Source organism: Pogonomyrmex barbatus, unplaced genomic scaffold, assembly GCF_055798465.1.
Source record: "Pogonomyrmex barbatus isolate J1 unplaced genomic scaffold, ASM5579846v1 scaffold15, whole genome shotgun sequence".
NCBI classification, from domain to species: Eukaryota; Metazoa; Arthropoda; class Insecta; order Hymenoptera; family Formicidae; genus Pogonomyrmex; species Pogonomyrmex barbatus.
In genome coordinates, this window is record NW_028297111.1 from 7,634,320 (window position 1) to 7,650,083 (window position 15,764).

General features: G+C 30.5%; 2 protein-coding genes across 4 annotated transcripts in view; both read right to left on the reverse strand.

Annotated features, from left to right (window-relative positions):
* The window catches only part of LOC105426418 (putative multidrug resistance-associated protein lethal(2)03659), a 26,127-nt gene extending 20,416 nt beyond the window's left edge, over positions 1-5,711 (reverse strand). For all 3 annotated transcript variants that reach the window (XM_089073601.1, XM_089073600.1, XM_089073599.1), the window contains exon 1: positions 5,324-5,711. The gene's annotated coding sequence lies outside the window, so the exon portion shown is untranslated. The remainder of the gene's footprint in view (positions 1-5,323) is intronic.
* Positions 5,712-5,847: 136 nt separating this feature from the next.
* On the reverse strand, positions 5,848-14,151 carry polo (Serine/threonine-protein kinase polo). Its single transcript, XM_011637617.2, has 7 exons — positions 13,637-14,151; positions 11,506-11,730; positions 11,215-11,432; positions 10,597-10,892; positions 9,992-10,288; positions 9,159-9,559; positions 5,848-8,680 (listed from the first exon to the last, which is right to left on the reverse strand). Exons 1-7 carry the CDS (start codon positions 13,724-13,726, stop codon positions 8,483-8,485), a joined length of 1,725 nt encoding a protein of 574 aa, XP_011635919.2. The 5' UTR covers positions 13,727-14,151; the 3' UTR covers positions 5,848-8,482.
* Between the last annotated feature and the right edge of the window lie 1,613 nt (positions 14,152-15,764).

Genomic DNA, 15,764 nt, shown 5'->3' on the forward strand with positions numbered 1-15,764 from the left:
GTTTAACATTAACGAATGAAAATAAAATAAGTAGATTAGGTAGATGAAATAGCATATGCGAATAATTTGAATTCGAAATATCGTTCTAACATTTTAAACGAATTAATACGTTTTATAAGACTATAACTTATTATTTTTATTATTATACATTTATTGAAATATTTATAATATTTTAAAATTATTACTTTTAAAGAATCGGTTAAGTTAATCTCAAAGGGTACATTCGGAGTGCACGTAACAATTTGAATAAAAATAATTAACGCATTATTTATTCTGTTTTCAATAAAATCATGTTACATCAAGCGATATCAAAAAATTCTTCTCAAATTGTACTCCAAATAGTGCTATTTAAATATCATGATTGTTACAAAATATTAAAAAAAAAAAATAGTAAAACGTACACATTGAGCGCCGCTTCTGACTCGTACGTAACTAAGAATTACCCATTTATTAACTTAAAATTGCCATTGAAAAACTGCTGCGCGAACGGCCATAAGAAAAGATTGCTTCTCGCACAGATAATCGCATTTGTGTAACAATACGTACGTATGTAAATCTAGCATTCATGAGTTGAGAGCTCTGGTTTTATTCACAAGGGCATTCTCGAAAGCTTTATTTTAGAGAAATACATGATATTAAACAATTCTATAAAAATTATTATTTTTCCTTAATGGTTTTCCTAAATTAAATTTCTCTAAAAGAGACATCTCTTGACTCTTCTCTTACTCTTTTTATGGATTATCAATAATATAATGAGATCTGTAACAAAATTTGATTCTATTCATTAGCGTACAAGTTCGGCGTTATAACGTATTATAATACCACGCCATTTCTATGTTATTGAACTCTTACAAAATGACTTATAAATTAATTATAGATAAAAAATAAATACGTTGTTTATATTTATAAAAAGTTTTTTTTAGAAGCTATCAAAATATGATTTTAAATTCTTTCATCTCGTTTTATCTTGACTATTATGATATATAAAATCAAACACAAAAGATAATATAAAATAAGAAAAAAACAGTAGTAAAACATATCTACGTCCAAATAAAATGAAACAAAGTTAACGATACGTGACTTATTGACTTAAGTACATCAGGGCTTAAGAGACTTAGTGTCGGTCCACAATAAATATTTAATCTTTAAGTCGTAAGAAATTGACCAATCATAGTCGATTATTCTTTTCATATTCGATTATAATTGGTCAATTTCTTACTTCTTAAAGCTTAAATCACCTATTGTGGACCGATACTTTAGAGAACTCTAGAGAAATAAAGATAACGAATAATTCTCAAAACTTGCTATTATTATTATTATTATTATTATTATTATTATTATTAATTCTCAGTCATAAAAATAATATTAAAGTGTAACATAAGTATAAAATAATTATTATAAAATATTATAATTACCATAAATTATAATACATATTAATATAATGTATAATGTCATGTATAGTACTATGTTTTCGTCGTCGAATATCCAAGTAACCTCTTTAACTAATATTGAATTTATTTAACGTTTTATCCTAAGATTTATTCATTTCAAATAATATTTTATATTGCGTTATCATTTCTATTTCCGTACAGAGAATCGGTTTTTTTCTTTTGCATATAGAATTTCTATTTCTTCAATTCAAGCAGAAAAATCCGGTAACGTTTAACTAATGAACTGAATAACATACCGCCCATAGACTGTAATGTATAACGTGTAAACTCTCTCGTCCCGTGTAAATATGTACATAATAATTGAGCTACGATCAAATGGCGGACACAGTGATTTCGTTTCAGACTCGCCTTTCTTCGAGAGATCAAATCTTCGCCTAAACGATATTAATTTACGGGGGCAAGCATCGAGCCTATAAATAAATTGAAATGTTCAATTTTTTTTCGCCACCATCCCTTGGAATTATTTATTGATTGAACTTGCCCGCATTTCTTTCTGTAAGCTTAATTTGATATCATGCGTTATAAATATAATTGCGTTAATCATAAATATCTATATCGTCCAAATTTATATCCTTAAAATATATGTCATTTTACATAAATGTTTCAGCATTTTTTAAAATAAAGTTTTTTTTTCATATTATCGGGGAGAATAAAAAATTTCTTTTATATATATATATATATATATATATATATATATATATATAAGCCAATAAATATGAAAGTAAAAAAATTTCATAAATAAATCGAGAGTTTGAGTTTTAATCTTCAATTTTTCAGATTTTGAAGAAGAATTTGCTAATATCGATTACTCATATACGTTTAACCACTCACTTCAGGAATTTTCTCATTTTCCACTTCATATCCAATCAGAGCTAACTCAATTCTCCTGTAATTATAGTTGTATTAGATACAGTTCCAGTAAAAAATGCATGCATGCGTGTGTGTGTGTGTGTGTGTGTGTGTGTGTGTGTGTGTGTGTGTGTGTGTGTGTGTGTGTGTGTGTGTGTAAAAATATTACAATTTTGAAACTTTTAGATGAACTATCAACTTAAATTTATTAAGATCAATAGTGATTTTAAATACATAAATGTAAAAGAAAAAAATAAACATTTTTAATATTCTGCAGGATACTTATGCATGTTTCCAATTATATTCGTTAAAAATTTCAGATAAGACAATAGCATAATCTTCAATTTAAAATACAAATTATAGAACTAAACACGAGACAAAACGAGTTATTAAAAAATAGTAATTAAGATAAAAAGATAAAAAACTGATAAGAGTATACTTCATACATAAATTTTGTATATCTTTTAATGTTTATTTATTCCTAAAATCTTACGCTTCTTTTTAATTAACATTTTTATATTTTAACAGGACAGTAAATACACACTTCTTTTGTCTAAATTATCTTTAAAATCTTCAACAAATAATTTAAAAATACTCAAAAGACTAACTCACTGTTTTAATTACTTTTTATAATTTTTTTTTTAATATCTGTAAAAAAAACTGTAGTAACTAGTAATAAGTACGATAGTTCAATAAGTATTAAAACTGACCGTATACATTCATACATTACAAAATCTATCTCCTGAATAAATGAATCATGAACTTGCAACATTTTCACTCTTTCTCTCTCTGCGAAGCATCATTGAAATATTTCGACATGTATGTCGAAGCAAAACCTCGCAGTATCTAAAAGGTAGTAATTCCGGGACCTTGCTTACTGCGTTACGTACCACACACACACACACACACACACACACACACACACACACACACACACACACACACACACACACACACACACACACACACACACACACACACACACACACACACACACACACGACACGTGGTTTTTTTTCCGCGCGCAAATCAACGCAAATGATTGCGAATTCATTGCGGCTCCATCGTTCAACACGTGATGTTTTGCCTCATAATTTTGCAACAAGTCGGGACGCCAATGGCCAAGATGACTTGCCGAAGAGCCCCCGACTCATGCGGTGACATGAAATTATATATATATATATGTGTATATATGCGGCAGCAGAATGTATTGATAAGAGTACAATTGCCGTTACGTAACAGGCGGTAGCAGCCGCGATGACGAAGAAGCGTCGGTTGCAGGTCAGTTAGGGTGACGGTTTCTCGATTTCAGGGACATGTCCTCCTTTCTAACATATTCTCAAGAATTCCTCATATTCGTTTTTTTAGGATTCGGTATACGCATATTTCGCGATTTCGAGAGACACTCGGAGATTCTTTGTTTAATTTTTCGTACATTTAACTTTCTATATCTCTATATATTTATTTATTTAAAAAGATTTGTATTTAGAAAAATGTATCTAAACACGTTCGAAAATTATTCTATAGTTAGTTCATCGTGCGTGTTCATCTAAAAATGTATATCTAAAATGTATATTTATATTTGTACCTAATTAGATTTTCCTTAAACTATCTGTGATTGCATTCAGTTATTTGAAAAAGTTTTCAATCAGTTATGAGAATGAGTTAAGAGAATGTATTTTTTATAACGCTTAAAATGAACTTAATAAATAATTCTCTTACATACTTTTTTTATCAATAACTTCTTTGTATCAAAAGTAATCAATTATTTTTACACACCACACACACACACACACACACACACACACACACACACACACACACACACACACACCACACACACACCACACACACACACACACACACACACACACACACACACACACACACACACACACACACACACACTTAATGCCGTTTTGTTAAAAACATTTAATTATCTCTTTACTTTTAAGTAATTTTTCAGACATAATTCAAAGGGTTTAAAAGAGCGAATATAAAATAGAGAATATTTTTAGAAAATGTTCAAAATTATATATTTTTTTTAATATTTAGTATCCAAGGTTGTTTTTTCAAAATGTGTGGTCATTTTTTTTTTTTTTTTTAAATAAAAGTACATTTTTTTCTTTCATATATTGCGCTGACATTAATATCTACTGAACCATGTATAATACGACCCTAAAACTTTAAACTTAAAAATTTTATATTATCCGAAAAATACAAAGAAATGCTAAATTAACTCTTTATTATTAAGGTAAATGTTCAGAATAATGTCTTTTATTGTTTCAATACACACACACACATATATATATATATATATATATATATATATATATATATATATGAGTTGAATATTAAATAATATACTTTGATGATATAAATTATTCAATATTATTTCAATATTAATTATTCGAATTCAGTATGGAGTAATTCAATTCTATGAATTATCTAGAATTTATAGAATTTAATTATAGGAATAATTTAACATTGAATAGTATATTAATAATAATAAAAAATATAATATATACATATATACATATACATATATATATATATATATATATATATATATATATATATATATAATAAAATGTAATTTAATATTACATAAATATATTAATAACAGAAAAAAAAACTGACAACTTAAATTGTCATTTTACTAAGTATGCGTTATTGTATTTACATGTCAGAAATAAAATATCAAACTGAAAAATAAATCCACGAAATAAATCAGGAAAATTTCCCAATGACGTATCTGCTGCGAAAAGGCCAGGAACTTATTCATGCAATCTCTCTCTCTCTCTCTCTCTCTCTCTCTCTCTCTCTCTCTCTCTCTCAAAACCGCAGGGTACATCCCCGGTTTCTTTCACCGTTACTGTATTACCAAGAAGTTGATTCCTCTCTCCCTCCTGCCGCCGTTGAAAAATGTGTACGCGAATCTTTATGTAACCCGAATCCTGTGCGGCGCGGCAACAGCGAATATTGGACTCTAGACTTTTCTGGCATGTCGCACGGCGACTCACCTTGAGGTCGAGAATTCGCTGCTTGTTGCCTTCGAACGAGGATATCTTCGCGACACTATCAGGATTCCATGATACGTCCCAATCCGATAAGCACGCGTGACGGTCCTGATGACGAGGACGACGACGACGACGACGACGACGACGACGACGAAAGAAACGACACCCACTCAGACAAAAGGCCGTTGCTCGACTGCGCGGCTACGATCATGTCTCATTGGTCAACCCCGACGCGACACGTGACATTCTTTCCCCCACCACCCCTCTTTCCGCCCCAGGGAAAAAATCCGCTGACGGCTCTGATTTTCGGAGCGCGACGGAATCCCAGGAAAGCTCGGGGTTGTTCGAAGACCCGGATCTTATATAATCGACAGTTGGTAAACAGTGACATTAGCCGAAGGGATGATCCGCCATGATGCTGGCGCGAAATATGTAAAAGTCAACCCGAGGGCGGTTAACGAGAGAGTCGCGGGTTTACACTTTACATTCATTCAATTTCCTCTCGCACATGCAGAAAGCGAATCGCATTAAAAAAGAAAAAACAGTTTATTTCTATATACCGTACCAAAACAGCGTTGTATGTGTATATTGATGCATTTTATCCTAACAATTTTTTTTATCTAAACGCAAATTTACTGTCTATCCGTGTGAACGCATCATTTACCTCGCGCCTATTTATTATCTAATCGCATTTCACCTATTGTACCTGTCCGTTCACCATCAATTTATCTTTTTATGTACATCTACTTATCTTAATTTGTTGACACATTACTTAGTTTTCTATAATTGTTCCTCGCCCTAGTCGCATCTGTATATCTAACTTAACATAACGTAACGTCATTCGTTAAGCTAACATTGTTCCCTCCGGGTGGACATTTAATGATCTATTATCGCACGTTTCTTCTTATATTTTTAGATTAATTTCATTACGCAAAAATAACTATATCTGTTCTCATCTCATCCAGTCTCTTTATCAGAATTAAATCGAATCCTTACAAGAGTTTCCGTCGCGCTTTTTCGGCGCACTGAGATTTTAATAATCCTTCGATCTTTCGGTCTACGAACCATCAAGCTTACTTAATCATTCAAGAAATTCATCTTCCGATCCTCGTTACCTCCTTAATTCGAAATTCGAACTATTCTGATTTATAAGTTTCTCAAATTTTTTAGATTCGTTATTTCGAGATCTTCCCGAGATCTTCCAGAGATTCTTCCGAGATTTTCCAATCATTTTGGAAACCCTTTCATTCATATTTTTTGTTTTCTAATTGTTATTCTTTTGATTCGATTAGTTTAATTAATTCTTAATCAAACTCGGAATCAGACATCGTCGACAAGGAACTGCACGGGAACTCTCATAACGATTCGACATTACAATAATCTTATAAAAATCGACGTATCTGTAACAATCTAAGATTAAAAGATAATCCTACAATACAATATATATCGCGTACACGCGCGCATCGGTTCAATTAACACACTTGGTCAGTTTAGTTCTATAAAAAATATATATATATATAGTCTTTGTATAGTCATTTCTCTACTAGGCAGAATAATTTTCATATACAAAGTTCGATATTAATTGACTCTTTCAAAAATTTTCTAACCGATCGAAGCAAAGCGAGAAATTATTCGATAAATTTCTCATAAATCGACAAAAACAGTCACTATCCATTTTTTTCATATTTTTTTTCCTGAAAATTTTTACAAAGGCGGAGTTGCTATTTGATACCTAATTAGCGAGTTTCTACAAATTGAGAAATAACGTGTTTATATATGCTTATTTCTTGTACTTACGTAAAAGTAAAAATTTTTTGCAATATAAATTTCAAAAATATTTTCTTTACAGGATATCTTTCATTTTCAATTTAAAGTATTGCTGTCAAAAAACTAGAGATCATAATTTTCCAAAATATAATATCTCTATGTTTTCCGTCATACTGTACAAGAAAAACAAATATGAGAAAAAACAGTTTTTGTCAGATCCGTGAAGTATCTGTAAATGAAACAATCAAAAAAGCAAAAAAAAAAAAATAAACACGATGTGTAGTTTAATCGTATGTTATTCATTCCTATATTTCTTGAAATAGTAAATATACTCTCGATTACCGATACGTCACAACTAAAAGAAGTTAAGTTTTAAATAAGTCGTTACAAAAGTGTTTTGAAATAGTCTTGAAATAGTTTTGAAGTCCTCAAGCAATATTTTTTTAATAACATCTTTAAATCCGCACAGCATTATTACTAGAATTTTAATAATTATCGTTAATTTTTAACAATCTATCGGAGATTAACAATCGTTCGTAAATCTAAATCGCACTGCTTCGAACGGGCTCGAAGCTCTCAGCAAATCTTCAGAAGGAAGAAACATACTGCATCAGTCAGAAGACTAGCTTTTGCGATTTTCTCATCTCAGTTACGACGAAATTGCACCACTTAGTCGAATCATGATTATCCTGAGCCCCCGCCCCGTTCTTCCTCTTTTCTTCTTGTTTTTTTTTTTTCACGATACGGGAGTCTCATAATCAGATTCACTCGCAAAGTCAGAGCAAAATACCTTTCAGGCAGTCGTTATGGAGATTAACGAAGATTAGAAGTTTCGCAAAATCCCCGGTAGGAATGGACAATTTGGAGGAAAATCATGTCAGAGACATGATGTATGAACAAGGAAGTTTCACTTTATAGTCTTAAATATTAATTGAAGTTGAGATTTTTGGAATTATAATTTTGAAATGGAATTATAATTTTTGGAAATGGATGGCAGATCGATGACATCCAATCAATTTTAAGTTATATTTGTACGAAGAATGGCATAATAATACACTTTCTCGCGAAGCATCTCACCTTCGTTGCGCGATTGGTCCCTCTCTCTAAATCTTTCTTTCATAAATGATAAAAAAAAAAAAGAGAAAAAAGATTGCCTAGCAAAATTCTATATAGTCTGTACAAAAATTGGGTGAAAGAAGAGAATCATATATGATCACTCATTTCTCTCTCTCTCTTTCTCTCTCGCTTGCTCGCTCGCTACAAAGATAGATGTTATTAAAAAATAAATATATACGTAGCGTTTCCCTAAACTTAATTTATAGTGCCAGAGATGCAGCACTCGGTGTTTCTCTTTTCTCTTTCTCAATCTTTCATTTTTTCCTCGGCACCAGAATTTTATCGGGTTTGAGGATTTGTCAGCATCAACCCGATCTTCTCATACGCATACATTAGATTCTTCGCCAATCCTTTACAACAACCACTTTCTTGAATAGTCTGGAATCTATAAGTCCTGAAGTTCTTGTCGTGATCGATGTAAGTAACCGCCGCCATCAACGGACACATAATGATCTTTGTGTGGTCCAAGAAGTTAATCTAAAAAGAAGAAAATTAATTTATTTATTCTAGAACAAGTGCATAATTATGACATAAGTTATGCCTTTTCATTTAAAGAATATCAGAGCAGCTAAAACATACAAATAAAAATAGAAATATCACAAAATGAGATAATGAAAATAGATCAGATTATAGTCGATGGATCTCCCGGATTCGATCATCTCATGCATATGCCAATTTAAAAAAGTTGATAGAAAAATCGAAAATTGTAAATAAAGGATAGGATAAGATTAGAATTATGAATTATCAGTTTTGCGGAAATAAATTGATATGTAAATATAAATATGTATACATATATATATAAAATCACATAAAAAAAAAATAGTAAATCAACACATCGAATGTTATAAAAAAAGAAATTACATGAAGATCTTTAAAAAGTTAAAAAAAAAATTAAAGTAAAAATAATTAATCACAATATAATAGTGACCGCGTAAAGATAGTCGATACAACTTACTTGCACTGTGCCATTGGTCAATTGCATTACCACGGCCGTTTGGGTCCTGAACCATTGGTGCATATAGGGTATTCTGGAGAGGGAGTCACTCTGTTTCACTGCGATAGAGCCACCTGCCTTCATCAAGTGCTCATTCATGTATTTCAAAAAGAAGTTCATCAGTTTCATTTTTTTCTCGAGATTGGCTGGATATTCCTTGACCGTGTAGTACAACTCGTCGCCCTCGCGATTGATATAGTGAATGTTGTAACCATTCGCCAGCATGATCAACCGCGTGCCGTCGTTGTACATCACGCCGACGCCATCGTCAGATAATTGATATCCGAAGCCATATTTATCCGAGTAGTCCACCCATTTGCTGATCCAGATTACAGGTTGCGCCGCCGGATCAGTCAACTCATCTACGAATTTTCCAAGAGCACATAATTTTATGTTATATAATATAATATACCAATAATATACCAATAATATACCAATAGAAATTATATTTAATTCCATTTGCATTCTATTAAAATATTCAAAGAAGCAAAAATCTTTTATTCTTTTTGCTACATATTTATTTTTATTTTAATCAATAACTTTTCTAAATAAGCCTTTTCTGAATTTTATTATTTTTTATTTCTTTCTTTTTATTATTTGCATTATTCAAATTGCAAGAAAATGATATGTTCAATTTCTCTTTTTTAACTTTTTGATATATCCAAAAATCATTTTATATAAATCAATATATATATATATATGTATATATAATCTTTATTAAAAAGATAAAATTAATTTTTCAATTATTTTAAATGTGTTCTTTAAACAATTAAAAAATAATTTGTCCAACGTACCTGCTGAGGAAGCTATTTCCCTCGCAGGTTTAGCTTTCAGCACAGCAGCCAACTGATCTTTTAATGTATGAAGCATCTTCCTGATATCATGGCTGACTCTTTGCGGCTCAATAATTTCATTATTGGACTTAGTTTTTCGGGATGGACTGTTCGGCACTCGGCAAGCGAGAATTTCTTGCTCTGAGTAACCGTTAAGATTCATCTCACCAAGCGGTTTACGATTGCAGTGTGATTCCAGCATGTCTAAACGCGGTGCCATTGTTAGACATGAGAGCGGCAAACTTGTTGGCATGTATCCTGCAGTTGTGAAATAATAAAAACATTTTATTTCTTTTTCATTAATAAATAAAATTTGCAATTATTTATATTATGAAAAAAAAAAAATAAAAATTATTTGGCAAAAAATTAATTTAAATGTATCTAATTTAATCTAATTTAACAATTTAAAGCAAAGAAAATCAAAATTGTTGTAAATCAATATCAATCAATCAATTTATATTATATTATTACAAACTCTTCTATTATATAATCAATACAATTATTTTACAAGAACAAAATTAACTGTTAAACAATTCCACCTTTTTCGAGATGTTAATTTATCTTACCAGAAGTGAAGAAGATATCTTTCATCAATTTGGCCACAGACGGACGTTTTGAAGGGTTCAGTTGTAACATATTCGCCACCATATTCATAGCGGGTTTACTGATATACTGCGGTGTTTTATACTGCACTTGTTTGATCCTGGAATATGTTTCTTTCAGGCTCGATGTTTCAAAAGGTGGCTTGCCCACAAGTAAAGTATACATTATGCAACCAATAGACCATACATCGGCCTCATAAGAGTGTCCGACCTTCGTGAGTACTTCTGGCGCGATGTAATTCGGAGTACCACAGACAGTCCTGTTGAAAAATATATCAATCAAATCATCATACTAAATTATCGTACTAAACTTGTATAATAAACTAATTAATAAACTAGTTTATTCTAAATTATTTCTGACAAATTTCTGAGATTAAAAGTCTTAAAAAAATTATGTGTATTAAAATATAATTTATTAATATCAACTTAACTTTGAATTAAGTTTTAAAAATAATATATTTACAAGATCTAAAAATAAATATATAATATAATTCCTGATTTGGTATTAATTTTATATATTGAATAAATTATTTATAGAGGAAATTATCATATTTGCTATTATTGTAGTGTAATAATAATTACTTTTTTCGTTCGCCATCGTGCTCTAATCTGGTAGCTAATCCGAAATCACCAATTTTGACTTGCAACTCGTCGTTTAAAAACAGATTGCCTAACTTTAAATCCCTGTGAATTATTCTGTGTTGATGAAGGTAAAATACCCCATCTAGGATCTGTTTCATAAAGTATCGAGTCTCACATTCCGATAGCGCTTTCCTGCGTTTATGTAACTCCATCATTGACTGGAATGTTAAACAATTGTAAGATTATGGTAATCAATATTCACAAAATAAATATTATATTGCAAATATCTACCCTCTTACGGCATAATTCCAAGATGATATAGATGTTATTGCTATCATCAAAGAAACCATGAAAGCCAACGATATGTCTATGATTTAGGGTCTGATGAATCGCAATCTCTTGTGTCATTTTCTCTCGCTGATTGCTTTTTGCCATCAGCGATTTTGGTACGATTTTCCCAGCAAAGACATGATGTGATTTCGATTCTGTGATCTCGTAACATTTTGCAAAACCACCCTAAAATCAATAAAGATAATTTAATAAATATAAAGTGACTATTTCATTTGTTTAATTGTAAATGATTGAAAATGCTTATTTTAAAGAATTTATAATTCAAAGTTTCAGAATAAAAAATTAGAATTTTAAATAATCATTTATATTCATATATTTATATTTATAATTTTATATTTTAATTATACATTTTAATATATTTTTATAGATGTATCTTGATCCTTTAAATGTATCGCTTCTTACATAACATGTAAAACTATAAACGGAATTCTACTAAGTTTTAAGAGAGTTTCTAAGAGAAGTCTAGCATCTAGACAATTCAATTATTTCTAAACAAATTAAAATTAACAAAAATATAAAATTAACAAAAATAATAATATATATTGCAATTTGCAATATATATAAAATTTTATATATAATATATAAATTTTAAATTATATGTATTTTTTTTAAATTATGTAATTTATAACATGTAATTACATGTTCTTTTTAAGAAATTAAGTAATTTTATTTACTCAAATTAATTTTTCTTATTATTCCGGGAAAATATCAAAGTACAAATATTTAAATTAAAAAAAGAAATAGTTTGAGAAATCAAAAAGTACCGGAATAAAATATAAAATATCTTATAAATATCTTATAAACTATTTGTTTTAAAAATTTTTACTTTATTATTTTTATATACAAAATCATAAAAAAATATTAGAAAGGTATAAGAAATATCATGTAATTTTATTTTAAAAAATGATAATTATCTTTATGAAACCTTCAAATGACTAATAAATTAGTGCCAAGTGTACTTCTTAAAATTGTAATTTCTATCATTTTTATCACTTTCTTGTCATTTTTATCACTGAATTTAATCTTATTTTTTTCTAATTCTTAGAATTAAAAGATAAGACATAAATTAAAACAAGATTAAAAATAATTTGTATTGAGAAATGGAGATAAAATTTTTATCTGAAACATTTTTGTATAATGTCATGTTTAAAAAATATACAACTAATTTTATTAACATTAGAAATATCAAGTGATCATTTTTCATTTCTATTTTTTTAAATATTTTTTTCTGATACCTAAAATAGGATTTAAAGATTTCCAGATTTTATTATATCAGAAAGTAATTGATAAAAAAATTAGAAAATTCATGAATTATATTAACAAAAAAAGATATTACTTTAGAAAAGAGAAATAATTAAACATTACTGTTCAGGATTTTTAGTATGAAAATGACAGTCTACATATGTACATTTATAATTTGTTACATATAGATTAGTATATTTATTTAACATTATTTAACATTAATAGATCATGAAACATAATTTTCCATAAATATACATATGCAAGAATAACACAATAAAATATCGAGATTAAATAATGGAATAGATGATAGCAGTCAAATCATTCAATTACAACATTAACAATACAGATATCACAAAAAATGCAAAACATATATGTAGAATATAAAGAACATACAATAGCTAAAAGGATTTAAAAAAAAAAAAAAAAAAAACTCAATTTCCTTTATCAAAACTTTCAAACTGGAAATCAAACTTGGCATAGATGCTTTTTCAGGCATTTCTAGTATCTCTGAAGAAGAGAAAAAACCGTCCTTCCATTTCTAAGTTCCTCTTCTATTACGAATCATGTCATATCTTCCGATTCAAGTCTTCAGCACAAAAGTGCAACAAGTGTCTACCGGGTGCGAAGAATCGCTATATATGTGTGTGTGTGTGTGTGTGTGTGTGTGTGTGTTGTGTGGCGCGTGCACACACATCCACATCTATATTATATTTATATATATATATATATATATATATATATACACAAAATGTATAAAAGTGTGAGAAATATATGAGCATGACTGCGCAAGGTCGCATAGGCGAGAGGCTCAAGGGCACGTGGTCTTTACCTTCCCGAAAAATCGGCCCTTCATATAACTCTTGCCGGTGTTCGCATCGTATATCACGCTCGGTATAGCGGTCTCCTCCTCATTCGACATCGTGCACCGGCAATGGCAGTGACAAGCCGACTAGTCCGACGTTGTATCGCGTCGCCCCGATGCGGTGCTGCAGATGGACACGGTGTCGCTGTCGCTGGAATGCCGCGCGTCGTTGCCGTTGCCGGACGTCCCGTCCTGCCGTCGCCGTCGCCGTCGCCGTCGTATCCTGGGCGCGCGATCTCCAAGCCCCACGTCGGCCGACAAGAGGGTGTATATATATATATATATATTTTTTCGCGTTAACTCGGTGACGCGGATGCTCTCTATTGACGCTCTATCACCGATCGTTTTCCCATACGAGAGAAAGAGAACTCCAGAGATGAGGATGCGACGAGAAAAAAGGAAAGACAAGCGGCTTGTATACGTGTGAGAGCGCGCCACTTTACCCCGTACCGCAGAACACCCGCGGGACTCACTGCTCGCCGTGCTTCTATTCAAACCGCCGTGTCTCGTTGTCGTCGAGGACGTGCAACGGCTCGCCGGTTTAAATGACTCACGATCGACCAATCGCTGTGGTATCTCAGGGGGTCACGTGGCCCGGCAGAAGTTAGCGCGCGCGCGATGCCGTACGCACCATCTCGCGGTCGTTGATCTCACCTAACTAATATCTAATATAGCGAATTCGATTCTACTGCACTGGGGCTGTTTTCCAACAAGGTACACAGATGACACGGGATATATTCCGGAACGGTGACTAGTTTGACTTATTTTTTTTTTTTTTTTTTTTTTAAGATGTTGGCTGCTATATAACTAAACCGAGAAATATTTCGAACCATCACCTGCAAAGATGTCGAAAATGTTTTATTTGGAAATTCAAGATCGATAATAATAAAATATACAAAATATATAAAATTTGGTAGTAACAAAAGATATTTACGATTTAGCTTATAATGATAAGTATTATAATAATATAATATTATTGTAGTAACAAAATTTTTGTCATATTTTCAGAATTTTTATACGCAGAAAAGTTTTGGATTAAGCAGAAACAGAAATATTCTGAATTACTACGGTCTTGAATTTCCAATTGAAACATCTTCAACATCTTTGCAGGTTATGATGGTTTCGAAACACTTCTCGGTTTAGTTACACGACAGCCAACATCTAGAAAAAAAGTAAGCTATCGTTCGGAATATACCCACAGTAATCCAGTTTTCACCGAAATTTTCAATTCGAGATATATTCCGAATGATGATAGTTTAGCTTATTTAATATAAATAATAATAACATATTATTTGATAATTATTTTAATTAGCTGCATGAAACTTATATATATATATATATAAATTTATGCAACATTTCTTATTTTAGAATATTTTTTTCGGAGCAAATTCTTTCGAAGTAAATTCTTTGCATCATTACATTATATGTATCAAATGTTGTACGATTTAATCCATATCTTGTTTTAGGATATGATACAATTAAACATATAAATAATGCAGATAAATAATGCATATGAAGATGGAACTATGAAGCAAACAGTTATATTTTATATTTAATATGTAACTATAATGATATATGACATAAAAAATACTTTGTTTTTTAAGAAATTTCCAAAATTCTATATAAATATTATAAATATTGTAGTATAAAAATTTTGTATAAAATGTATAAATTTAAATAATAATGTATAAATAATGTAAATATAAATGTTGGAAATTAATATATATTTATAGTTTTATATATTAAATTTTGTGCTATTAATGAAATAATTATCAAATAACAAAGTTCTTATATTTAAGATCATTTTAAGTATGAACTCAAAATACTATTTCGGGTCGGGTCTTAAGATGATATTAAATAAAAAATAACTATGAATACCGGTCTTGAAACGTTCAATAGGCGACATCATGTATTTGTTGGATATACCATTGGTTGATTTCGCAGTTGATAACAGTGACGAGAAACAATGTGAATTTGATTCATGCGGTGCTCGCAGATCGATACTTCTTTTTCCGTTCATAGTCACAAATCGTTGGAATGATCTCTCTCCAGATGGGTCATGCGCATGCGTGAGTACGTTTGTCACGTGATCGAT